General features: G+C 40.9%; 1 protein-coding gene across 5 annotated transcripts in view; it reads right to left on the reverse strand.

The window, feature by feature from the left end:
- The window catches only part of YEATS2 (YEATS domain containing 2), a 103,447-nt gene extending 88,310 nt beyond the window's left edge, over positions 1–15,137 (reverse strand). For 2 of the 5 annotated variants that reach the window (XM_053221155.1, XM_053221156.1), the window contains exons 1-2: positions 14,931–15,137; positions 1,272–1,389 (exon numbers count right to left, since the gene is read on the reverse strand). In XM_053221155.1, the coding sequence (XP_053077130.1) occupies positions 1,272–1,374 (103 nt within the window). In that variant the 5' untranslated portion in view covers positions 1,375–1,389; positions 14,931–15,137. The other 3 variants (XM_053221154.1, XM_053221152.1, XM_053221153.1) reach the window with 3 other exon arrangements.
- Positions 15,138–21,602: the final 6,465 nt, after the last annotated feature.

The raw sequence follows: 21,602 nt of genomic DNA on the forward strand, positions 1-21,602 counted from the left end.
AGTTATGCCATGTGATGCATTTGAGTAATGGATATAGGTTTCACATTTATTTGGCTTATTACGGAAAGGAAATGACTTTTCCTTATAAATAAAATTACAACTGAATGAGGGGAAAGGTTGCAGTGAATGAAATGGTTTCATTATTTGGAATTCAATTTGATAATTTTTGGTCCACAAAGACTTTCTGTGGTACATATGACTTGACTGCACTGAGAGAGACAGGAATTTTCTTTCACTACTTCAATTCTAGCAGCACTAATCTTTGTGGAGCTACAACACTTTATGACTTGGCTGCTTCTTTACACAGCTGTAAATGTTAACTTATATGGACTTACTATTTAAATAAACGGTAATGAATTTCAGCAATAATTTAAGAACTCAAATTCAGGGGCACCTGGGTGGCTCAACTGGTTAAGCATCCAACTTTGGCTCAGGTGATGATCTTGTGGTTTGTGAGTTCGGGCCCGCATAGGGCTCTCTGCTGTCAGCATAGAGCCTACTTTGGATCCTCTGTCCCCCTCTTTCTCTGCCCCTCCCCCACTCACACTCTCACTCTCAAAAATAAACATTTAAAAAAATTAAAATAAAATAAAATAACTCAAATTTAGCAACTTTTTCTGAGAGAGCTTAAAACATTCTGGGTAGCTACACACAGTTGATGATTTGCTCTTCAACCATATGGGCAAGTAGTTTAATGCCCCTTAACTACTAGCAACTAAGTGCAGGAGTTAAACTAGATCACTATTTCTCAAATGTATATCATTCGTATACCACCTTTAAGTTACCTACACCACATCTGAGAACCCTATGAAACACCTAATTAACATAATTAAATAATATTTTTACATTATTTTAGCCTCATCCTAAGCAAAAGTAGTCACAAAATTACAAGTTTGATGAGAACATCATCTTTCCGATAGACATTAAAATAATATGCAACAATTACAATAAAAAACTTAACCCAATGTACCACCTATAATCATCTACCACACTGCAGTATACATATTATAGGACTTTATGGTTATACCTAACACACAACGATAACTAAAACTTACAGCCAGTCTCATTACTGACACTTCACTGTCTACCTGATTGTCTTCCTGGCCTCTTATGTCACAAATGGTGTATTGCTATTAACAGAGCATTAACTAATCCCTCTTCAAATTATATACAGCAGTGGAAATGCATTTTGTTTTAGTTTCTGTAAATCTTATAGGGAGGCAGATCTCAACAAAGAAATAAATAATTTCCTAAGGGAGGTGAATTTCTACCTGAATTCTCAATTGCTTTATGCCGCTTATTTGGAAGGGCCACAGATACATCCTCATAATCAGGGTCGGTTTCTTTGATTGTCCGCTTGATTCCAGACATCATGACATTCGTTGTTCACTGTGAAGTAATAATAAATAAACAAGTAACACTGTTTGATGCTAGTACTTATAAATATATGTATACACATATATAAAGGGAATAAATATTACATAATTCTGATAATTCATAAGTCTCTGTAAACACGTACATATCCCTGTTAAAGCCAAAAGCATTAACTACCTTCAAAGGTTCACTTTAAGGAAAAAAGTCATCATCATCTGTTAGAAAACATAGGTTTGCCTTTCAAGAGAAAATCCTTTAACAAGGCAGCACACTACTCAGGCTTTTCAAAAGGGGCCAGTCTTTCAATGAAGGGCACTCATAACGAAAGGAAAGAAACCAGACTCTGATGACAACATGGTTAAAGCCCAAATAGCATCTTGGAATTCACAATGCATCCACCATATTACAAAATGAGAGGCACCTGGGTGGCTCAGTCAGTTAAGCATCTGACCTCGGCTCAGGTCATGATCTCATAGTTTGTGGGTTTGAGCCCCTTGCCGGGCTCTGTGCTGACAGCTCAAAGCCTGGAGTCTGCTTCACATTCTCTGTCTCCGTCTCTCTCTGCCCCTCCCCCACTCACACTCTGTGTGTATGTCTCTCTCAAAAAATAATAAAATAAAAAATTTCTTAAACTTAAAAAAATGAGCAATATATATAGTTAAGCTCTCAATAAATAATTTATCATACAAATCCTCTTTCTGCTACTTAAACGTGCCTGCTACATAACAGGTACTCAGTAATATTGATCATTTATCATTATTCATAATAAACACAGACTTATATTAAGACAGCAAGTTTGCAATCAGGTAAACAAGTCCTATGTACACAGGTCTTTGAGTAAAACAATCCCATAAATCTTCCAGGTCTGCACTGTCCCAATACATTAGCAACTACCCGTATGTTGCTATTTGGTGTTAAGTAAACTTTTAAAAATTAAAAAAATAAAGTGAGGGGTGCCTCAGTGGCTCAGTCAGTTAAGTGTCCAACTCTTGATCTCGGCTCAGGTCATGATCTCATAGTTTGTGGGTTCAAGCCCCACATAGGGCTCTGTGTTGAGGGTGCAGAGCCTGCTTGGGATTCTGTTTCTCCTTCTCTCTGCCCCTTCCCCTCTTGTTCTCTCTCACTCTCTCTTTGCCCACCCTCCCCCCACCTCCCCACCACCGCTCAGTCCCTCCCTCCCTCTCAAGATAATAAACATAAAAAAATAAAGTTAATTCAAAATTCAGTTCCTTTCTTCACATTTCAATTTTTCAATTTCAGAACTAGCCACATTTCAAGTGCTCAATAGCCGTCAGTAGTTTAGAGCTACAATATTGGACAGTGCAAACAGAGAACATTTATATCACTGCAAAAAGTTCTACTGGACCCTGTTCCCCTTCTAAACTGTGTTTCATTGAGCATTTATTAATATTTCATGAATTGATTTAGGAAATGCTGTCCACATCAGCACTGTCCAAAAGATATATAATGTGAGCCATGTATGGAATTTAAAATTCTCTAGCAGTCACTTTAAAAAAAGGGAAAAGAGGGGCACCTGGGTGGCTCAGTTGGTCAAGAGTCAACCAAGTCTCTTGGTTTCGGCTCAGGTCATGATCTCATGGTTTGTGAGTTCAAGCCCCACATCGGGCTCTGTGCTGCAGGAGAGGAGTCTGCTTGGGATTCTCTCTCCTTCTCTCTCTGCCCCTCCCCTGCTCACTCACTCTCTCAAAATAAATAAACTTAAAAATTTTTTTTTTTTTTAACGAAAAAGAGGGGAGCCTAGCTGGCTCAGTCAGTAAAGCATGCAACTCTTGATTCCGGGGTCGTGAGTTTGAGCCCCACATTGGGCTCAAAGAGATTACTTTTAAAAAAAAAAGGGGGGGGCGCCTGGGTGGCGCAGTCGGTTAAGCGTCCAACTTCAGCCAGGTCACGATCTCGCGGTCCGGGAGTTCGAGCCCCGCGTCGGGCTCTGGGCTGATGGCTCAGAGCCTGGAGCCTGTTTCCGATTCTGTGTCTCCCTCTCTCTCTGCCCCTCCCCCGTTCATGCTCTGTCTCTCTCTGTCCCAAAAATAAATAAACGTTGAAAAAAAATAAATAAATAAAAATAAAAAATAGAAAAATAACTAGACTTATTATTTTTTTTAGTGTTTATTTACTTTCGAGATAGGGAAGAGCATGAGCAGGGGAGGGGCAGAGAGAGAGACACAGAATCCACAGCAGGCTCCAGGCTCTGAGCTGTCAACACAGGGCCCGACGTGGGGCTCGACATGGGGCTCGAACTCACCAACTGTGAGATCATGACCTGAGCCGAAGCCAGATGCTCAACCGACTGAGCCACCCAGGCGCCCCGACTTATTTTTTTTTTTTTAACGTTTGAGAGAGAGTGCTCGTGCACACCCACATGAGCCAAGGGTTGGGGCAGAGAGAGGGAGAGAGACAATCCCAAACAGGTTCCATGCTATAAGTGTAGAGCCCAAGGCAGGGCTGGATCTCATGAACCTGTGAGATCATGACCTGAGCCAAAATCAAAAGTGAGACGCTTAGCTGAGCTACCCAGGCACCCCTAGAAGCTTTCATTACCAGCAATAAACAAAGTATTTAGGAGATTCAGAAGCAAGGTGATTTGCAATGCACATGTCTAATGTTGAACCTTTAGGAATATATTAATGCCACTAACTTTCAGTAATCCAAATATATATGATCCATTTCATAAATTATATATTGGGAATTAAATATAGCAGCTTTTAGGAGCACCTGGGTGGCTCAGTCAGTTGAACACCCAACTCCTGACTTTGCCTCAGGTCATGATCCCAGGGTTGTGGGATAGGGCACCTCATCAGGCTCTGCACTGAGCATGGAGCCTGCTTAAGATTCTAAAATTAAAAAAAAAAAAAAAAAGGCTATACTGAGAAAAATCATTTGCATAAAGAAGTCTTATCAAAAAAATCAAAAATCAAAATAAAGGGGCATCTGGCTGGCTCAGTTAGAAGAGCATGCAACTCATATCTTGGGGTCATGAGTTCGATCCCCATGTTGGGTGCTAAAAAAATAAACTTAAAAATCAAAATATATTTCAATGTCAACTTAAATTTTTTCTTCTGAAGTTTAGTCATAGAACTGTCATCTCTCACTGACAAAGGTAACTGAAAATATACACAAATAATTTTCTCCCCAAAATCATGCTTTTTTTTTTTCTCACAATACAAGCAATCTGAAGTAGCTTACACGAAAGACTCAGATCAAGGGAAATCTAAAACGGAGAAGATTCGGTTCTGATTTTAAGTTGGTACTGACAAAAATTCTGTATCCTAATTGTTCTAAGATCTTTTACACAAGACCATTTGAATACACTCTCATTTCTTGGTCAACATAATTACTGTTTCTTCAACTCATCTGGTATGGGGGCAGGGGGGAAGGTCTTTTAAATAAAAACGATCACAATTTTACACTGGACCAGAATGGTGGGGAGCTGATGGGAGGTCAGTTCATCGCATCATACTGGCATGGGCTATTCCCAGTATAAGGGTCACCTGGCTGGCTCAGTGAGTTAAGCATCTGACTCTTGATCTCAGTTCAGGTCTTGATTTCAGGATCATGAGTTCAAGCGCTGTGTTGGGCTCTCACACTCGGCACGAAGCCTATTTAAAAAAAAAAAAAAGGAAAAAAAGTCCCTGGAACATGATCTTGTGCCCAGGGATATCTCCCAGTATGACATGTAAAGAGCTGAGCAAAATGGAAAAGCTAGATAGCTGAGCTCAAAAAAAATTATATTATTTAAGTATTATATATTTCCAGGTCAAAAACACATACTTTCCATTAATAAATGAAATTGCTAAAGACCATATAAGTTGCTATAAAGGTCAGCCCCAGGATTCATGCAGGCCAATACTTGGTCTCCAATGTGCAAAGCAACGTGAAAGAAAATCTAGAATAAAACAACTATTCTAAAGTATCCATGCCACTGCTTCTATCCATTAGTGCAACAACTGGAGAGCTGGCCTTAGGAAGCTTTACCCTTCCTTTACTCCAGGACTTCAACATACACTTTCTCTGGACAGAGTGACCTACATGAGCTGTTTAAAGGTTTTGAGATACTTAAAGCAAATTCTTAAGTTGACAGAAGGGAGACACCATATAGGGGTACCTGGTTGGCCCAGTTGGAAAAGCATGTAACTCGTGATCTCAGAGTCATGGGTTCGAGTACACAGTTGGTTGGAGACTGCTTGAATACATAAACTTAAAAAAAAAAAAAAAAAAAGAGAGAAAGAAACAAGGGAGGGTACATAACCTTCCAATGACTTCCCTGGTGTCACTTTCAGACAAAGATCACTGGAATAGTCTGAAATGATAGCTGATTTCATATGAGAATCCTGTTTCAATTGTGAAGCCCTAAAAGTTTTTTTTCCAAAAGAAGCAAAAGGAAACAAAGCTAGTCTACAATTCCAGGTTGAAAAAGGAAGGGACTGGACCAGATCAAGACTGTGTCAAACTCTTGGACACAGTCACTGAGAATACATAAAATGAGCCAAATCTTGCACACTTCACTAAGTAGGGATTTTTCACTGGAGTTTTCAAATGGACAACGACAACACATTCTATGGGGATAAGTCTCATGCTTTTCCATGTGAAGCTGAGATTCTTAAAAGGAAACAAGTAACTTAAAAAGGGGACATTTTTTAGAAACTGGTTTTTTCTTTAAATCAACACTCTCTAGTCTAAAAAACTATTTAAAAAAATCTACCTACTGATAAAAATTTTCTGGAACCAGATATAATGATGGCTGCACAACTTTGTGAATCTACTAAAAGAAAAAACACAGAGTTTTACACTGTAAACAGTGAATTTTACAGTATGTGAATTAGATCTCAAAAGTCATTATAAAAAATAACAATGATGGGGCGCCTGGGTGGCTCAGTCGGTTGGGTGTCCGACTTCAGCTCAGGTCATGATCTCACAGTCCATGAGTTCGAGCCCTGCATCGGGCTCTGTGCTGACAGCTCAGAGCCTGGAGCCTGCTTCAGATTCTGTGTCTTCCTCTCTCTCTGCCCCTCCCCTGCTCATACTCTGTCTCTGTCTCAAAAATAAATAAAAACATTAAAAAAAAAAAAAAAAACAATGATGGCGTACCTCACTGGCTCAGTCAGTGGAGCATACAATTCTTGATATTGGAATTGTAGGTTCAAGCCCCACAATGGGTGTAGAAATTACTTAAAAAAAATAAAATCTTGGGGCACCTGGGTGGCTCAGTCAGTTAAGCGTCCGGCTTCGGCTCAGGTCATGATCTCACGGTTTGTGAGTTTGAGCCCTGTGTTGGGCTCTGTGCTGACAGCTTGGAGCCTGGAGCCTGCTTCTGATTCTGTGTCTCATTCTCTCTCTGCCCCGCCCCCACTTGTGCTCTAGTCTCTGTCTCTCAAAAAATAAATAAATGTAAAAAAAAAAAAAAAATTAAAAAATAAAATCTTAAAAAAGACAAACCCAGGGGCGCCTGGGTGGCTCAGTTGGTTTAGCGGCCGACTTCGGCTCAGGTCATGATCTCGCGGTCCGTGAGTTCAAGCCCCGCATCAGGCTCTGTGCTGACAGCTCAGAGCCTGGAGCCTGCTTCAGATTCTGTGTCTCCCTCTCTCTGACCCTCCCCTGTTCATGCTCTGTCTCTCCCTGTCTCAAAAATAAATAAAACGTTAAAAAAAAAAAAAAAGACAAACCCAATATATATTAACCTTAAACAAATATCTATTTACAGATTATCCTTCCCCAAGTACATGAGTGCATGCTATATGTGCATTTACAAAGGGGCAGAGCCATCAGTTGGGTAATCAACATTAGGAAGACTAATGCTCACATCATGCATTAGGAAGCTCCCCTGCTCACACACACACTCTCCCTGTCTCTCAAAATAAACAAATAAACATTTAAAAAAGAAAATTTGTGGGATGATACATGTTTACGATCTTGATTGTGGTGATGGTTTCACAGGTGTACAAATAAGTTGAACCTTCCCAAATTACACATTTTGTGCAGTCTGTAGATGCCAATTGTACCTCAATGACACTTTAAAAACATACAACTTTCGAATACAGTCTGCCAGAAACACACATAAAGTATAAACAATGAGATCCCTCATTCACTGTGGGTGGAAATGTAAAATGGTACAGCTGCTGTGGAAAAGTTTGGCAGTTCCTGAAGAAGTTAAACAGAACTGGGGTGTCTGGCAGGCTCACCTGGAAGGACGTGCAACTCTTGATTTCAGGTCATGAGTTTGAGCCCCACATCGGGTGTAGAGATAACTCAAAACAAAAACAATAAAACCTAAACTTAAAAAAAAAAAAAAAAAAGTGGGGTGCCTTGGTGGCTCAGTCAGTCAGATGTCCACTCTTGATTTCAGCTCAGGTCATCTCATGGTTCATGAGTTCCAGCCCCACATGGGGCTCCATGCCCTGCTTGGGATTCTCCCTGCTCCTCCTGCACTCTCTCTCTAAAAATAAATAAACTTAAAAAAAAAATTTTTTTTTAAGTTAAACAGATTTACTATATGACCTAGCAACTCCATTCTTAGGTATATATCCAAGAGAACTGGAAACACATGTTCACACAAAAAGTTACACCTAAATGTTCATAATAGCATTATTCACAATAGCGAAAAAGTATAAACAACCCAATATCCATGGATTGATGCCTGCACAAACATAATGGGGTACATTCAGACAGCAGAGTATTACTAAGCAAAATAATGAGGTACTGACTGACACATGCTATATCACAGACAGACTGAATGTATCATGTTAAGTGAAAGAAGCCAAATACTAAAGGCAATGTGTTATATGATTCTATTTATATGAATGTACAGAAACAGGGAAATCCATAGACTCAGTGTGGTTGCCAGGGGATGAGGGGAGAGGGAACAAGGACTGACTGCTAATAGGTACAGGGTTTCTTTCTGGGGTGATGGAAATACTTTGGAATTAGATGGTAGTAATGGTTGCACAACCTTGTAAATATACTAAAAACCATTAAATTATACACTATAAAATGGTGAATTTTACATTAAGTGAATATGTCAATTTTAAAAAATATATGTACCCTCAAACTAATTTTTTATAAACAAAATAGAGAACAATCACCAATGTATTCATTAACTCAATGACTAAAAACATACAAATCAAGAGTAACTCCCCTTGGCATTCTCCTCACCCTCAGCCTTTATTACCAACACATAACACATCTCCCCCATCCCCATGCACCCCCACAGTTCATTCTTCAGATAAACAGAATAAACAATCCTTGGCTGGAGAACTAGTTCTACCTCTCTTTGTCTGCAGTCATCAAAGTTCGCATGCCTGAACATCTCACAATCACCTTTCAATGGATTCATATTCACCTCTACCTTCTCCCTTGCTTACTGAAATGCTATTCGACTTTCAAGAAATCCAATTAAATTTCAACTCATCCATGAAATGCACTCCAGCCTTCAGAAACTTTTTTTTCCTAACTCCCACAAAACAGATGTTACAGGCACAATTTGCTTCATAAGCCTTGTTTTCTGAGGGAAAAATGTACCCACCACTTGGTAGCAGTGTGGAAAACACTTGGTAGCAGCCACCACTTGGTAGCAGTGTGGAAAACAGGATTAAAGGTAGGGAGATGGGGGTGAATTTAAGGATTGGCAGTGAAAATTCAAATAAAAATCTCTGGTTAAATAAGAGAATCCTCTTTCTGAGAAATCTATCCTAAGAAACTGCTCTCAATTTACTCTCATATGTGAGCTGCACTTACAGATCTATAGTTTAAGTGTTAGTTCTCCTCTTCCTGTATATTTTATAATAAAAAATTGGTAGTAGTCGATGGCAAATTATAGTGCATCCAATGAATGAATACGAAGGGTTTTAATATGGAAGGATATGATCTTATATGTAAAAACCCTAAATATTCCACAAAAAAAAACTGTAATAAATTAATTCAGCAAAACATCAGGACACTAAGTCAACACACAAAAATCAGCTGCATTTCTATACTCACTAAAAAATCTGCAAAGTAAATTACAAAAACAATTCCATTTATAACAGCATCAAAATGAATAAAATACAGTTGACCCTTGAACAATGCAGGCATTGGGGGCACCAACCCCCACACAGTCAAATCCATGTATAACTTTTGACTCCCCCAAAACTTAACTACTAACAGCCAACTGTTGACCAGAAGCCTTACCGATAACATTAACAATTAACAAATATTTTGTATAAGTATTATATGCTGTATTCTCACAATAAAATAAACTAGAGAAAAAACTAAGAAAATCATGAAGGGAAAACACATTTACAGTACTATACTGTATCCAAAGAAGTCCACATATAAGTGGATCTGCACAATTCAAACCCATGTTGTTCAAGGGCCAACTGTACTTAGGAATTAACCAAGGAAGTCGAAGAGTAATACAATGAAAACTACAAAACATTGCTGAAAGAAATTAAATACAACACAACTGAATGGAAACATATCTCATGTTTATGGATTGAAAAATACTGTTTAAAACTCAGTACTACCCAAAGCCATCTACAGATTCAATGCAATCCCTATCACAATCCCAATGACATTTTCGCAGAAATAGAAAAACCCATCCTGAAATTCATATGGAATTTCAAGGGACCCTGACCAAAACAATCTTGAACAAAACTGAAGAAGTCACTCCTGATTTCAAAACTTACTAGAAGCTACAGTAATCAAAACAGTTTGGTACTGCCATAAACAGAAATAAACAGACCAATGGAGAAGAGAGCCCAGAAACAAAGCCTTGCATATATGGTCAAATGATCTTTGACAAGCGTACCAAGACCATTCTATGGAGAAAGAATAGTCTTTTCCACAAATGGTGCTGGGAAAACTGAATATCTACACGTGAAAGAATGAAGTCAGACCCTTAACAACACATACAAAAATTAACTCAGAATGGATCAAAGGTTTAAATATAAGACTTAAAAAAACAGAACTGTTAAAAGCTTCACAACATTGGATTGCCAAAGATTTCTTAGATATGACACCAAAAGCACAGGTTTAAAAAAAAAAAAAAAAAGACAAACTGGGCTTCATGAAAATTTAAAAATTTTGTGCATCAAAAGACACTATCAACAGAGTAAAAAGACAATTCACAGAAAGCTAAAATATTTGCAAATCATACATTCAATAAGGGATCAATATCCAGAATATATAGAGAACTAGTAAAACTCAAAGCAACAAAAACTTGACTTAAAATAGACAAGATTTGAATAAACATTTCTCCAAAGGTATACAAATGCCCAATAAGCACATGAAAAGATGCTCAACATCACTAATATTAGGGAAAAAAGTACAAATCAAAACCTCAGTGAGATTATTACCTCACACCCATTAGGATGGCTATCAAAAACAAACAAACAAACAAACAAAAAAAACCCAGAAAACAAGTGTCAGCAAGAATGTGAAGAAACTGGAACCCTTGTACAATGTTGGTGGGAATATATGAATATACGTGCAAGCCACTATGGAAAAGTGCGGCAGTTCGACAAAAAACTAACAACAGCATTACTGTATGATCCAACAATTCCACCCCTGGTATATACAAACCAAAAGAACTAAAAGCAGGACCTTGAAGAGGTATCTGTATACCCATGTTCTTAGCAGCATTATTTATAAGAGCCAAAAGATGGAAGCAACCCAAGTGTTCATCGACAGATGAATGGGGAAATAAAATGGGATATAGACATACACTGGAATATTATTCAGCCTTAAAAAAGGAAAGTTCTTTACTAAAAGAAAACACTGATTCAAAGGGAAACACGTGCCCCTATGTTTATAGAAGAATTATTTATAATAGCCAAGATATGGAAGCAGCCCATGTCCACTGATGAATGAAGAAAATGTGATATATATAAACACAATGGAATATTATTCAGCCATAAAAAAGAATAAAATCTTTCCATTTGCAAGGACATGGATGGACCTGGAGGTTATTATGCTAAGTGAAATAAGCCAAAGAAAGGCAAATACCCTATGATTTCACTCATGTGAAACTGTTAAGAAACAAATGAGCAAAGGGGAAGAGAGGAAGAGAGAGACAAACCAAGAAACAGACCCTTAACTATACAGAACAAACTGATGGTTACCAGAGGGGAGGAGGTGAGGGGATGAGTGAAGTAGGTGATAGGGATTAAGGAGTCACTAGTCCTCATGAGCACGGTGATGTATGGAATTGTTGAATCACTATATCCTACACCTGAAACTAATATAACACTGTATGCCAACTGGAATAAAAATTAGTTAAAATAGGGGAACCTGAGTGGCCTCAGTCAGTTAAGTGGCCAGCTCTTGATCTCAGGGGTCCTGAGTTCAGCCCCATATTGGGCTCCAATGCTGGGCATGGAGGCTACTTAAAAAAATAAAAATGATTTAATTAATTAAAATATGTAATTTTTTTTTAAAGGAAGGAAATTCTGACATATGCTACAACATGGATGAATCTTGAGGGCATTACGCTAAGTGAAATAAACCCATCAGAAAAAGACAAATACTGTATGATTCTACTTACATGAGGTACTTAATGTAGTCAAAATCAATCACAAAGACAGAAAGAATGGCGGCTGCTATAGGGACTAGAAGAAAGGAGGAATGGGGAGTTATTGTTTAATGGGTATAGATTTTCAGTTTTACAAGATGAAAAGAGTGATGGAGATGGATGGTGGTGATAGTTGCACACTGTTACAAATGGATTTAATACCACTGAACTGCACACTTAAAAATGGTTAAGGTAGTAAATTTTAGGCTATGTGTATTTTACAATTGAAAAAAAAAAAGCATATATAGAAGTTAACCATGTATTAACTTGGGATCAGACATGTCTCTCCTGATGGAGCATATATAATGAACTCATTTATTCCCAGAAAGGAAAAATACTTAAGGGGGAAATTCTGCAAGCTCTACGTAAAACTACATGCTTTCAATATCTAAAAGAACTCTTGACAATCAATTCCCAAAAGTGATAAACACAAAAAGATACACACAGGACAGAAACAGAAATTCACCAATGACCAATATATGTGAAAAATTTCTCAAACACACTAGTAATCAAGGAATGAAATACTAAACAAGACACCATTTTTCCCCTATCAAATTTAGTTGTGGAGATGGAAATAAGGCATCTTGAAGAAGGCCCAGGTTTTTGTGATTCACACTCATTATCTTCACTTACTCAAGCCGCAATTAATTATTCCAATCTAGTTTCCACCTCCTACTTCTAGAACACTGGATAATAATACCAATGACAAAGGGGGGGTGTGGGTGGCTCAGTCGGTTGAATATATCTGACTTCAGCTCAGGTCATGATCTTGCGGTTTGTCAGTTCCAGCCCCACACTGGGCTCGCTGCTGTCAGTGCAGAGCCAGCTTGGGATCCTGTCCCCCTCTCTTTGACCGTCCCCCGCTTGCAGTATGTATGCTCTCTCTCTCAAAAACAAATAAACGTTTAAAAAAATAATAATAATACCAACGACCAGGGGTGCCTGGCTGGTTCAGTCAGTGAAGCATGAGACTCTTGATCTCTGGGTTGTGAGTCAAGCCCCATGCTGAGTGTGGAGATTACTTAAAAATTAAAAAAAAAAAAAAAAAGTAATACCAGTGACCAAACCAACAACCTCCAAAACCAATTAAACATCTCAGAAGCAAGGATGGACCAATTCTCCGTCTTCTGTGAACTTATTTTTCTTGGTTTCCATCACACCAATCTTTTGCTCCCCTACCTACCTCCCCCCCACCACCACCAACCTCACTGGCTATTTCTTCTGTCCTGTGTTCAATCTTCTTCCTCTACTACATCTTGAAGTATTGGGGGGACCAAGTGCCAATTTTCACTTCTCTATCTATACTTTTTACCTTGGTGATCTCATACAGTCTATACCTTTCGATATCATCTATGTACTGAGTACTCCAAATTTTTATCTAACAGCTCTTGGCTCTCTCTTCCATGAGATCAAAACCTGTTCACCCAATTGCTTCCTCAACTACCAACTTCACAACTGATACGCATCTCACATTTAATACACCCAAAATAGATCTCATGATTTTTCCCACCTCAAACTTCTGTTCCATTCTTCTCCCTCTCAGTAAATGCCACCATTTATCATAGTTGCTCAAAACAAATACCAAAAAGCAAAGAATTCTCAGGGAATGCAGCTGGCTCAGTGAGTAGTTGGTAGAGCATGCGACTCGATCTCTCAGGGTCATGAGTTCAAGCCCCACGTAGGGCACAGAGTTTACTTAATTAAAAAATAGATATATATATTTTAAAAAGCAAAGAATTCTCCCATTCCCTCATCAATCCACTTCCAAGTCTTGTTCATTCTACCTCCAAAATATTTTCAAATCTTTCTACTCTTCATCCCTGCCATGGACCTAGTCCAAGGTACTGCAAACAGCATCCTAACTGATCTCCCAGCTCCCCACTCTTGCCCTCTTCCTCCACATAGCAGTCATATTATGCTACCTGCCTTCTTAAAACTTTCAAAGGATTCCTATGAAAACTAAATTCCTAATCAGGGCATTATCTGCTCCTATCTTTGAAAGATTATACACAACCAAAAATATACAATAACATCTCTAGGCAGTAAAACTATGAATACTCTTCCTCATTTCGCTTGTATTTTTAAACTTTTCTATGATGAATACTTGCTTATTAAGAGGAAATGATATTGTTGAATACTGTGTATTACATCGCATTTTTACACCTTAAGGAAAAAAGAAAATGGAAAATTGTAGGTAAACTCTAACTGTAACTGTTATAAGCTTAGATGAAAATACTAGCAAACAAACACTGTAAGAATGATGTGTCAGGGCTATGGGATTATCGGTGATATTTTCCTCCTCTACTTTCTATTTTATAACATAATTACACTCACAACAGAAAAAAAGATTATGAGCTAAACCTCATTCATTGTCTTCTGCAATCTGGCCACAACCCACCGAACCAGTCTTTCTTCCAAGTACTCACTTTCCCAAGCTTTCCACTCTAACCTCGCACTGTCTCACACATCTGGTGCTTTAACTCGGGCATATCCCTGGAAGATCCTCCAACCTTTTTAAATCCCACTCCTCCTTCACAAGGGAGGGGGGCGGTAAGGATGGCGACAGGTTGGAGGTAGATTTCACCGTTCTTGTTGGTAGATCCACAACTTGCTGGTACGGGAGCCAAATCTCATTTCCGATCCCATCACAGGCCACCAAGCTTAACATCCTGAAAGCTCCGGCCACTGGGGCTCAAGGGACCCCCATCCCCGCAGAGAGCACTGTGCCCCTTAGAAAAGGACCCCCCACACAGCCAAATTCCAGGTTGCCGCTTCGAAGACTCCTCCGACAGACACACTCACCGCGGAACCAGCCTGCCCCTCCGGTCCTCTTCTATCCGCAGTCACTCGCTCCCCCCTCCGCTCCGCCCGGGACCGCGCGGCCAGCCGGGTGGGGGAGGGGAGCGCACGTGCCCGCGCCGCCCCCGCCCAGACAATGCCCGGGAGAGCGGAGCGCGCGCCCGGCCGGCCGGAACCCGCTCCTGCCAACACTCACCCTTGCCGGGTCTCCCGCCGAAGCGCAGGGCCCGCTGGGCGCCGCGAGAGGACACGAGGAAGGTGCGAAAGCGAGCGAAGCTCCGCGGAGCCGCCCCGCCACGAGGCCCCAGCGACCCCAGAGCCCGCGGAAGCACAAGGCTTGGCGGAGCCCGCCCGTCCCTCCCTTTCGGCCCCGCACGTCAGCAGCAGGGGCGGGGCGGGACGCGCGCGGCGGCGGCGCGCGCGCGCGCGCGCGCGGCCCCGGGGGCGGAACTTGCAGAGATGTGGGCGGGGCCAGGACTCCAGCTGGTGCTGGGGCCGAGGCTGGCAGCTGTGGTTGGCGGTGGCCCAGACTCTGATCCCGGCCGGTGCTGCCGCACTGCCTGGGGAGTATGGATGTTGGTTCTGGCAAAGGCACCATCATCATTTATCATTTTCCTCCCTAGAAGATGGCAAGTTCCAGCCTCAAGTTTGACAGAATATTCCTTCTGCCGGCATATATAAGCTTCTACAGTAGTAACAGTAGCTATGATTTGTGTATGTGTATCATCTTGTACCAAGCTTTGTGCTAGGTGCTAGGGATACAAATAACAATAGTTACTACTAACCTATGATACAGATGCAGAAATTGGGGCTCCAAAAGGTTGGGATTTAACTAGTTTACACAACTAGTGAGTGACAATCCGTCAAGTCCAGTTTACCTGCTAAATATCTTTGGAGCCCACCTTTTTCTTTCTCCCTGTACCGCCCTACCCCAGACCCCATCATCTCCTGCCCAAGACTGCTGTAGCCGCCCAACCGGTGTCCAGGGATCTGTTTCTGTTCCCCTTCAATCTGTTCAAGTCACTATGTAAAGATTTACCACTGGAGCTGAGTGATAAGTTTAGAGAGAGTTTCCTATCTAATTTTTTATACTTTACATATGTTATCAATTTTTAATGTTTAATAAAAATGTTTTAAAGAGTTCACTCCTGTATCTCCAATAGCAAGCCCAGTGCATTGCATGTGGCATGCACTAAAAAAGTACTTGTTGAATGAATGAGTTAATAGGACCAGGAACTGACTCCAAAACTCTGTATGATAAGAAAATTGAGGGATTTATAACATGTCACCCCTGGCCCCCTGACCTTAAAGTCTATCAGGGGTAAAGACAGATTGATAATATTTGTTCAGCAAATTTTTTATTGCGTTTCTGTTCTGGCACTGTCTGCCAAGCACTATGTTAGGCACCGAGGATCAGAAAGGAACAAAACCGTTCCTGCCCTTGTGAAATTTACAGACAATCTGATCTGAAAGGCCAGGAAAGGCTTCTCTTATCCTGAAGCTAAGACCCAAAGAGAGAATAGGAATTGGGGAGGTAAAAAATAAATTTCATAGAGAAAGAAGTAGGGTAAGAGGTCAGCATGAATGGGTCAATATTCCCCTGATTTTGAGGTCTAACCCTGAGAAAGGGGCATAGTAGTGTCCAGCTGACTGGGGATTGGGTGGGGCTAGAAACCCACTTCCCCTAGCCCAGCTTAGAAGGCTGAACAATTCTGGCAAATGTCTCACATTGAGCAGGGCTCAGGAGTAGGGGTATTGGGGAGAGAAAGGACGATGCTGCTAGTTGTCCACACCTTGCAGATGGTGTGCCAGAAACCCAGACTTCTCTCGATGCTCCCTGACAGGCAAAATAGCATGGTTGAGAGCCATGGATGGGACAATGTGCCAGGGACTAGGTGATCCTAAGCCAGGGGCAGTGGTGGATTGAATGGCAGGGAATGGCTGGAGAATGTGACTAAGACCCCAAGGATGAGCAGAGCTGAAGCCTCCAGCAAGAGCAAAAGGGTTCCCAAGTCAGCTGATGAAAGGAGCAGGGATTGGAGGGGCTGGGGTGAGAAAGTGAGACATCTGAATTTCAAGGTGCTGAAGCAATAGATCACGAGCTTGCCAGTCAACAACCTCAGGGCTGTGGTGATCAGGAGTGACTAGGGAGCAGAAGCCAGTGAGGACCCTGGCTACAGCTCTTAACTCTGCACACAGATCTGAGACCCCTCTGGCCACTGCTTCTAACCTTCCCTTTGATCTTGCAGACTTCTTGGGAAGTCAGGGTGTAGAAGGGAAAGTTCTGGCAGGACTGTAATTTTAAGCTGACAGAATATTTACCTCAAATGAGATCTTTTAAGACCAGATAACTTTAACTGGCAAGTTTAAGTTCAGCCCAGTCCCCAAGAGCAATGACAGCCTCTGAAAAAAAAGTTTGCCTCATTTAATAAGAAATAACATAGCTACAAATTTCTACACATATGCACTCAGTGTGCACATTTTCATAACAGAGATAAGCTCTATAAAGGAAATGGGCATAGTGAAGACAGCACAGCACAGAGGGAGCACATTTAATATGGAGGTAGAAAAGGCCTCCCTGAAAAGACATTAAGTGAAACCCTGAAGGCAGTAGAAGCTGTTTGGGCATGATAATAATGCCTAAGACAAGGTAAGAAGAAAGCCCAGGGTAACTTAAGAGTAAAATGGCTGGAGATGAGGCTGGGAGCAAGATCACACAGGAGATGGTGTTAGGATTTTGATCTTTGCCATAAGAACAACAGGAAGTCATTAAAGAGTTTTAAGCAGGGGTGTAATGTATTTTATTTGCCCTTTTAAAAAGATTGCTTACCTTGGCGAATGGGTGGGGATGACTGGAAGGGTGTGTGAACAAAGAAGCAGCTAGACAGTTAGAAAGCAATTTGAGTCCCCCAGACGAAAAATGAAGATGGCTTACACTGAACAGCAGAGATGGAGGGAAGTAGATAGATTCAAGAATTGTGGACAAAATACCAAGAGACTTGGTAATGAATTGGGGAGAGACTGAACTCTGCTAAGTCAAATGCACGAAGATAAACCGACCCAATCCTTTAGGCAGACACAGTCCTGTACGCTGGAGGTTGGATTTCAGGCCCCTCCTTAGCCAGGCCTCTTCAGCCCGCATTCACCTGCACAAGTGGAGGTAGGCCTCGGAGGAGAAGATCAGAAGGGAGAAAAATGGAGGGTGGCTCCCAGGTTTCTGGCATTGGCAAACAGTGGATTTGCTGAGATGGCTGAGTGCCATTTATTGAGAAGAGGGGCAGTGGAGGAAGAACAGATTTTGTGTGTTGGGGATTGGGTGAATCAATAATTCCCTTTGGGACATTTGAAGTATTCCCCTGACAAGATGAAACAGGCATCCCTACATAGGACCCCGGGGCTCAGAGGAGAACTGGTGGGTGGTGCTGTCAAAATACCATTTAACAGGTAGTTGGTGAGAGTTGGTGAGATTGCAATGAAAGTACAGCAAAGGAAACAATCGACAAAACTAAATGCAGCCTATGAAATGGGAGATATTCGCAAATAACATATTGGATAGAGGGTCAGTATCCAAAATCTATAAAGAACTTCTCAAACTCAGCACCCAAAAAACAATTAACCCAGTTAAGAAATGGGTGGAAGACATGAATAGACATTTTTCCAAAGAAGACATCTAGAAAGGGGCACTCAGGTGGCTCAGTTGGTTAAGCATCCAACTTTGGCTCAGGTCATGAGCTTACAGTTTATGAGTTTGAGCCCCACATCGGGCTCTCTGCTTCGGCCCCACTTCAGATCCTCTGTTCCCCTCTCTCCCTGCCTCTCCCCACTTGCTCTCTCTCTCAAAAATAAAAGAAGACATCCAGATGGCTAACAGACGCATGAAAAGATGCTCAACATCACTCATCATCAGGGAAATACAAATCAAAAGCACGATGAGATACCACCTCACACCTGTCAGAATGGCTAACATTAACAACACAAGAAACAACAGGTGTTAGCAAATATTCGGAGAAAGGGGCACCCTCCTACATTGTTGGTGGGAATGCAAACTGCTGCAATCATTCTAGAGAACAATATGGAGGTCCCTCAAAAAACTGAAAATAGAGCTACCCTAGGATCCAGCAATTGCACTATTAGGTATTTACCCAAAGGATACAAAAATAGATTTGGAGGGTTACCTGTACCTCAATGTTTATAGCAGCATTATCAACAATCGCCAAACTATGGAAACAGCCCAAATGTCCATCGACTGATGAATGGATAAAGAAGCCGTTGTGTGTTTGTATTATATGTAATATGTATATATAATATATAATGGAATATTACTCAGCCATTAAAATAATGAAATCTTGCCATTTGCAATGACATGGATGGAGCTAGAATGTATTATGCTAAGCAAAATAAGTCAATCAGAGAAAGACAAATGCCATATGATTTCACTCATATGTGGAATTTAAGAAACAAAGCAGACGAATATATGGGAAGGTGGCGGCGGGGGGGGCGGGGGGAGAGGCTCTTAACAATAGAGAACAAACTGAGGGTTGTTGGAGGAAGGTGGGAGGAGATGAACTACATGGGTGATGGGTATTAAGGACGGCACTTGTTGGGATAAGCGTTGGGTGTTGTGTGTAAGTAAGGAATCACTGAATTCTACTCCTGAAACCAATATTGTGCTGTATGTTAACTAAATAAAATTTTAAGAAAAGTATAGTTTAGACGGGTTGCGCAGTCATAGCCTACAATGTCACACTTTGCTTTAAACAAGCCAACACTCTGAACGTTGAGAAATTTCACATAATAACCTGGATTTCCCTTTCTGTGAAAAACCAGAAGCTGTATAACCTGGACCCACCTTGGTATAATCAGATATTAGCTAACACTATGTATGTATCAAGCAGTGTTCCAAGCACATCACAAATTTAATCTAAATAACAACTTTCTTCTTCTTCCTCTCTATTAAGGAAGAGAAAACTAAAGCCCAGAAAGGTTGAGTAACTTGTCAGACAGCTAGGAAGTGGAGGAGCTGGGTGGCACACCCAGGCCGTCTGGCACCAGGGTCTGAGGACTTAGCTGCCACGCCATGGATGCAGCTGGAAAGCTGCAGTCCCATTTAGAGAAACCCTATGGCCTTCAGGGGATGGTCCCATCACTCCCCATTGTCTTCCTGCCCGCCCCCATTCCATACTGAGTGTCAGTTGCCCTTTATTGTTTTTCTTGCGCTGCTGTTTTCTGATGTTAGAGAATTATTTCTCTATACCGAGTAGAAAATTAAAAATATTAAAATTGAGATGTCTAACTTCTATGGGTAAGAATTTAAAAATCATTTGTGAAATTTCTGTATGTTATCTGATCAGATAAAACTGGTAAAAACAGGTTAATATTCAGATTAAATATGTATGAGAAACTCTTACCTATGTTTCCATGCTTCTGATACAATCATACTTCAGAGGTGATCTCTTATTCTCAAGTATATAAGATTAAAATGATAGAGCCACGGCAACTAAAATGTTAAATAAGTTTTAAATTTCAAACAGTTTTGTTTAAATCAGGCTGAGATCAGGGAGATCTTGACAATACACTTAAACTTATTTTCAAGTCTTCGGAAAAAAATATAGTCAGTTTGGGGTCTTATAGCCTCTCAAGCGGGAAAAGCAAAGGTGGGAAAGGAGAGAGAGAAAGGGAGGTTGGCGGTTTAAGTTGCTCACTGGTCTCTTACTCAGTAAAAGTGTGGGAGGAAAATGGCAGATATGGATGTTTAATGTGAAATATGAATTAAAAAAAAAAAACTATTTCTGAAGTTTGTCAAGTAGGTTCCAAGAGCATTGACACTGACCCAGGATAGTTGGAGGGGCCTTACTCTGGGAGAAGTGCCAAACAGCTTTATGCAAGGCTCCAGTGGCAAGGAGCCCTATGGGCAGATTGAAAGCAGCAATCAGGGAAACAAGGAAAGTCTGAAAGGATCGTGAACTCAAAATTCTGCCTGAGGCAGAAGCTGGCTCAGGTGGAAAATTGTTGCTAATTTCCGACCCGGAGATTCAGGTATCCTGGCCTACTCCCTGGGAAATCCACCCACCCTTCCTAAAATTAACATGAGTGGAGCCCCAGAGCCCTTAAGGTAATGACGTTCCCTTATAGGTTGCAGATACTAATTAGACTTCTGAAATGAGAACCTCACTTCTTTACAGCCCCAAGCAAACTGTTGTTAGTGCCTGGGAATTACATTCAGGCAGTTAAAAATAAGTGATTATTGGGCACCTCGCTGGCTCTGTTGGTGGAGTGGGTGACTCTTAATCTCACAGTTGTGAGTTCAAGCCCCACGCTGGTGTAGAGATTACTTAAGAATAAAAAATCCTGGGGCGCCTGGGTGACTTAGTCTGTTAAGCATCCGACTTTGGCTCAGGTCATGATCTCACAGTCAATGAGTTCAAACCCTGTGATGGGGCTCTGTGCTGACAGCTCAGAGCCTGGAGCCGACCTGGGAATCTGTGTCTCCCCCTCTCTCTGCCCCTTCCCTGCTTGCGCTCTGTCTCTCCCTCTCTCAAAAATAAATAAACATTTTAAAAAATATATTTTTTAAAAAATTTGTATTTATTTAAGGAAACTCTACACCCAATGTGGGGTTCGAACTCATGACCCCAAGATCAAGGGTCACATGCTCTTCTGACTGAGCTAGCCAAGCGCCCCAAGAATAAAAAATCATTAATAAATAAAAATAAATAAATAAAGGACTATCCCCAAACAAGAAACCAAATGTCTGGTTGGCCTATTTGAATTTCGGCAAAATTACACCCCATCCTTTTAGATCTTATTGGACCGTATCATAACCCAAAAGAAATCAGGTAGTGTGCTTTTTTTTTTCAAGATTTTATTT

Source organism: Acinonyx jubatus, chromosome C2 (assembly GCF_027475565.1).
Source record: "Acinonyx jubatus isolate Ajub_Pintada_27869175 chromosome C2, VMU_Ajub_asm_v1.0, whole genome shotgun sequence".
NCBI lineage: Eukaryota > Metazoa > Chordata > Mammalia > Carnivora > Felidae > Acinonyx > Acinonyx jubatus.